Source organism: Branchiostoma lanceolatum, chromosome 5, assembly GCF_035083965.1.
Source record: "Branchiostoma lanceolatum isolate klBraLanc5 chromosome 5, klBraLanc5.hap2, whole genome shotgun sequence".
Lineage (NCBI taxonomy): Eukaryota > Metazoa > Chordata > Leptocardii > Amphioxiformes > Branchiostomatidae > Branchiostoma > Branchiostoma lanceolatum.
In genome coordinates, this window is record NC_089726.1 from 20,084,622 (window position 1) to 20,090,621 (window position 6,000).

Consider the following 6,000-nt stretch of genomic DNA (forward strand, 5'->3'; position numbering starts at 1 on the left):
AGGTCTAGTAGTTGGTTATAATTTCTTAATATTTTTATAATAAGCAAGGATTAATATATTTCCCAAATTTTTACATTGCAAAATTTGTCACAGATATCACAAAGATAAATATAAATCTGTTAGAGCAACTTTCGTACGGTTAACTATAAAGTGGCTATACTGTAAACTGGTTTTCCTGTAAACTGTATAGCAGTCACAGTGGTCATACTTGTGCTCTGCCCTGTCGTAAACAAAAAAAAAATTTTTTTTTCCTTTCCAAGCAGACGAGTGAGACTGGTCAAACTAAATTAAACTTATCCTCAGTTGCTTTTCTCTTGTATGTACCTTCATATGACTTTTGAGACCAGACTTGTACGCAGACCTGTAGCCACACTGGTCACACATATAGGGCTTCTCACCAGTATGTTTAACCATGTGTATAGCAACGTTTCTTTTCCAAATACTGCGATAGTCACACAGGTCGCACTTGTGTGGCTTCTCTCCTGTATGCAGTTTCATGTGGTGGTTGAGTTGGGAATTATGAGCTGTCCTGAACCCGCACGTTTCACACATGTAACGTTTCTCACCAGTGTGTGTAACCATGTGTGCCTTCAAGCAGTGTTTCCACACAGTGCAAAAGTCACACAGGTCACACTTGTAGGACTTTTCTCTATTAATTTTAAGGTCTTGGGCACAGTGGAGTCTAGCTACATGTGTCTTCAAGTTGTCTTTCCACGCAGTGCAAAAGTCACACTGGTCACACTTGTATGTCTTTTCTCTTTGAATTTTCGTGCCTTGGTCACAATGGCATTTAGCCATGTGTGTTGTCAAGTTATATTTCCGCACACTGCAAAAGTCACACTGGTCACACTTGTGCAGCTTTTCTCCATGCTTTTCCACCTCTTGGTCACACTCTTCTTTTCTATGTAATTTTATATGACTGGTGAGTTCAGACTTCTTACTTGTCATGAACCCACATCTTCCACACATGTACTCGTTAGGTTTCTTAGGAGCATGTTTAGCCATCACGTGTCTGTCTACGTGTGCTTTCTGGTGCGCTGAATAGTCACACTGGTCACACTTGTACTGTTTCTCACCCGAATGTATTTTCACATGCCTGTAAAGGTGACACCTATAGGCTGTCCTGAACTCGCATTCCTCACACGTGTAGGGTTTCTCACCAGTGTGCTTACTAGTCACGTGTGAATCTAGGTACTCCTTCCAAGCAGTGGAGAAGTCACACTGGTCACACTTGTACGGCTTCTCTCCTGTGTGTACTTTCTTATGCCTAGACAGGCTGGACTTACTTGCTGTTTCGTATCCACACTCTTTACAAATGTAGGGTCTCTCACCGGTGTGTTTAGACATGTGCATATCCAAACACAGTTTCCAAGATGTCGAATAGTCGCACTGATCACACTTGTACAGCTTCGTACTATGTCTGGTCAGGAGTGACTTGTCAGGTATCCTGTATGGTTTCTTTCCTGTGTGTTTCTTCATATCTTTGGAGAGAATGGATCTCTTACGTCTGCTCTCTACACTGGTGTTGGGTTCCTCGTCAATTTGGTTAGGTTTGTCAGTTATCTGCTGAGACATAACTGGTGTTGACTCTTCAGGTATCCTGTTTGGTATCTCTCCAGTATGCATCTTCATATGTTTGGAAAGAATTGATCTCTTAGATGCCTTATATCCACACTCTACACAGGTGTAAGGTTCTTCTTCTGTGCGGTTAGCTGCATCAGTTATCTGCTGACACATAAGAGCTCCAAACTGGTTGTCGTCGTGCAGCACCCCTCCGATATGGACTTTTTCATCTCTGCGGACCTTGGTTCTATCTTCATCCTCCTCATGTATGCAGGGTTCCTCACCTTTGTGTCTTGACGTTTCGTCTATATTCAACTCAGTGGTAGGGTTGGCTTCCAGCAGTTGGCTGTTATACTGATGAGGAACGTCGGTTGGAGACCCACAGCTCAAGGACGCCATGTCAGATCTGGTGAAAAGAGACACACAGGGTTATGTAACTGCAGTGATTTAAAAAAATTGACGATTAGAACGAAGTGAATATCATCCTTGATCAAAATTTAGGAAAAGTTTGCCTATACCCCTGTTAATGAACACTAGTGAACTTTTCCTTCTAGTGTCCCAAAATTGCAAATAATTGTGCAAATGATGTCAAAATTTATTAAGTTTGCATGGTTTTTATTTTGCGATAAGAGAAAAATGGAGTGTTCGCGGTGGTTTTTAGTTCGCGGCAGTGTCATACTGCTACAATATTGGACAAAACTGTTTGCGGTGGTTTTATGTTCGCTGTGAAACGGTCGCCGCGAAAACCGCGAACATAAAACCATCGCGAACATTTCTGCATTTACAGTAATCTATGTATGGTTATGGCCACCTTCAAGTAACCTACTTATGCCACATGTATGACAAAATCTTCGTACACAATAACAAAAGTTCCAATCCACTTTAATAGCTGATGAGCAGCACCAACCGCCTCATGTATGGGGGTGGGCCGCTTTTCCCACCGTTCGGACTGGACCGCTCTTTCCACCAACCTTTTATGCACTAGTTAGTATATCAACTTCGAATTCGACTTTTATGATACATAGAGAAGCTTCATGCAAGCTAAAATTAGGTTCGGGGCTGACTTCATGTGATTTACACTGGTTGTGTCCAAGGATATGATTTAAATTGACCAAAATATTCACGGCAGTTCTTATAATAAATTTTATGCTAGTGGTTCGGCACTAGCGGCCACGTATATGTATATCCGTAGCAAGTAACAGTCTGGACTGCTTTGGGAAATTGACAATAGGTCGTTACTTACCAGGATCCAGGCTAAAACTGTTTCAGCACTTGTAGTAACGACTGAAAGTCTGGAGGAACGAAATAAAAGAACGTCGGCTGGAATGAAAATGGCGGATGGAAATGTCGGGCCTCTGACCTAGGGTCAAAGAGTAAACCAATACACCTGATTACCCACATATTTCGTCTCCGAATAGTGTATTGATTTTGAACACCTTTTTTTACTGATCTTCTCATGTTCGGTTTAAGTTGCGCTAACAACGAAGATATCCACACCAGAAAGTTATCAAATTCTGAAAAAGAACTCAAACCCAAAAGGTTTGTTTACCTGAAGTCAATCCATATCATATCAAATGAATGAATGAATGAAGACCTTTATTGTACATTTTTGCTACACTGGGCAAAGTACTGGTCACAACGAAACAGGTTGAAAGCTGATAGATACAAGATAAACTAACTCTTGAAATACTTTAAAACAAGGCTTCATAAAAGTGCTAACGTTAACTCAAATCTGAAAGATTCTGCTCCACCTGAAATTCACATGAGTGAAAACAGGGTATTATCACATAGCCAGATGGCGTCGACCAATCAGAAGCCCCCATTCCCTTTCGGTTATGACGCCACAATGCCACAAAAGTCCCACAAGTGGTGTTGAATGAATCTCAAGTGGTGTTGAATGAATTTCACCAATTGGAAGAAGTTATAAGTGTTGTCGAATGATATTGACCATTCAGAAGGACACCAAGAAGGGAGGATTGATTAATATCATTCCTCCCTTCTGGGTGTCCTACAGAGTAGAGTAGAGTAGGCCAAAATAGTTACTCAAGCAACCGAAAGTGGTAACGTTAACGTCACCTATTTACGTGCAACACCTATTTACCTCCAGTTTGGGTCATGTCCACATATCGCGGTGTATTATGCCAAAGACTTTTCTCAAGAGCAATAAAACGTCATAAGTAATCAGCCATCTCTCTCTCTTATACAAAGCAATGAAAAAGGTTTACGTCCAGCAACATTACAGAATAAACTCCTAGACTAGTAACAACAAGTTTCACGGAAGCGTCATGCATGACGTATTTCATATGTAGTTCGACACCGCGTACTTCATCGATTTTTTCAAACTTACCCGATAGCTAGTATCTTTTAAAAGTAGCTGACATTAAACCTTTCTTTGATATTCAGATTATCCATGGTGATTCGAGGTTTGAAACTCTTACTAGTTTTAGCAAGGTTTGATACAACCTAGCGACCCCCGCACCGGTAGTACATTTTTGCACGGCAAAACATCATGGCCATGCGTTTACCACGTGAACGCCACTAGCCGCTCATGTCCGGGAAATTCACTGCAAAATATTGTTTTCTTCCATCGCGTCAAGCAAGCGGTAAATAGGACAAACATAGTGACTTTACTATCATTTGTCTGTAGACTACTTTGAAGATTGATACGTTTTTAATAAATTGGAGATAATTGGTAAGGTTACGCTACATGGCGTCATAGAGAACATAACGTCCAGTTCAGAACCGTTTCCACAGCGTGGTTCGCAAAACACAAAAACAGTGTCAGTTGACTCACTTTCTCCGATTATGTTCAGCCTAGGAATACGTCACGGCCACGACAATTCAATTTCTTGGTTCTTGGTTCCGACGCTTCGTTTTGGAGACGCCTCCGAGGTGGGACCCGCTTTATATACATTTAGATTCGGTGTGAAATATTCCGTCTTTGCGACAATTCGTTTATTGAACAACAATCGTAACATGTACAATGTAAGGCAAAAAGGAACTGGCTACTTATATTAATGTAGTACAAACTAGGTTCTAGGCTATACAATATTTCTAAACTACAGGAAGGTTCTAGGCTATACAATATTTATGTAGTACAAACTACATGAAGGTTCTAGGCTATACAATATTGTCAATGTTTGATAATATTAATAGAAAGTACAATAGGGCCCCCGGTCATGTTTCGCGTTGCGTGATGGGGGGTTGAATGCCAAATACAACTAAATCGCTATTTCGCGGATTCTTTTTTGCATAGATGTATAGATATATCGGCCTACATAATATTATACAGATACTGTGTCAGGACATGACATAAGTACACGAAACGTCTCAATTCTCGACTGAGGTAATATAACATTTTTTGTTTGTTTTGCACTTAATTGTCTGCATTTACTTGATTTTTTTTAGTCATTTAAACTAAACGTTACAGAGCCATGGAACCATCCATTTCAACAGGAAAGAAAACCATAATGCAAATTATACATAACCATAATAAATAACAACCATAAAGGATATTCAACAGAATTAAATACCATATCAATTTGTGAAAATCATACATAACCATAATCATTAACAACCATAGATAGTAATCTATAGAAATAGCATATCAATGTGTGAAAATCATACATAACCATAATCAATATCAACCATAAATAATAATATATAGAAATAACATATCAATGTGTGAAAATCATACATAATCATAATCAATATCAACCATAAAGAAAAATCATCAGTAGAAATAATATATATATAAATATGTGTGCATAATGTGCCCAATTTACCTCGGTGCTTTGCTAGTTTCCCATACCTTGTAGCAATTGAAAGTTCAATTTTTTTGAAGAAATGTATACATCTATTGAAGGACTGAAAATTAGCTTGTTTCGAATTTTTGCTTTTATATATGTCGATTTTAGCAATCAAAATAACAAGGTTTCCAATAACAGAGTAACCCTGGTTAAGATTTCCAGAGATACTAGTAATATCAAAAGAATCTACATGTAAATTCTGCCCTGTTTTTTGAGAGAACCAAGTTTTGATTTTTCCCCAGAAATGAATTACATAATGGCAATCCCAGAAAAAATGTAAATAGGTTTCTTCCTCCAGATGACAGACTTAGCATAGAGGGCTGTCTACACATTTCCAAATATTTGATAATCTATCAGTGGACAGAAATTTCTGAAGGATTTTATATTGGAAAGGCCACACCAATTTAATTTGTTGGTTTTCGGATTTTTGATTTTTGATATTTCTAGTGTTTTAATTGGCTTGAAACTATCTACAAAGAGAGCCATCTTCAATTTATATTGGAATTGTAGGGAATTTTTGGCGACGCCTCAGGAGCGGAGCCGTTAGTGTATATACCTTATTAATTTTCTTTTTTTTTCATTTTCGATTTTTCGGAAGCGGCGATTCCGAGAACCAACCGACTAATTG

The 6,000-nt window shown here is 38.9% G+C and overlaps 1 protein-coding gene across 1 annotated transcript; it reads right to left on the reverse strand.

Annotated features, from left to right (window-relative positions):
* Positions 1-277: 277 nt before the first annotated feature.
* LOC136435654 (zinc finger protein 761-like) lies at positions 278-2,908 on the reverse strand. The gene is made up of 2 exons (XM_066429303.1): positions 2,807-2,908; positions 278-1,969 (listed from the first exon to the last, which is right to left on the reverse strand). The coding sequence occupies exon 2, from the start codon at positions 1,960-1,962 to the stop codon at positions 283-285; it is 1,680 nt and encodes a 559-aa protein (XP_066285400.1). The 5' UTR covers positions 1,963-1,969; positions 2,807-2,908; the 3' UTR covers positions 278-282.
* Between the last annotated feature and the right edge of the window lie 3,092 nt (positions 2,909-6,000).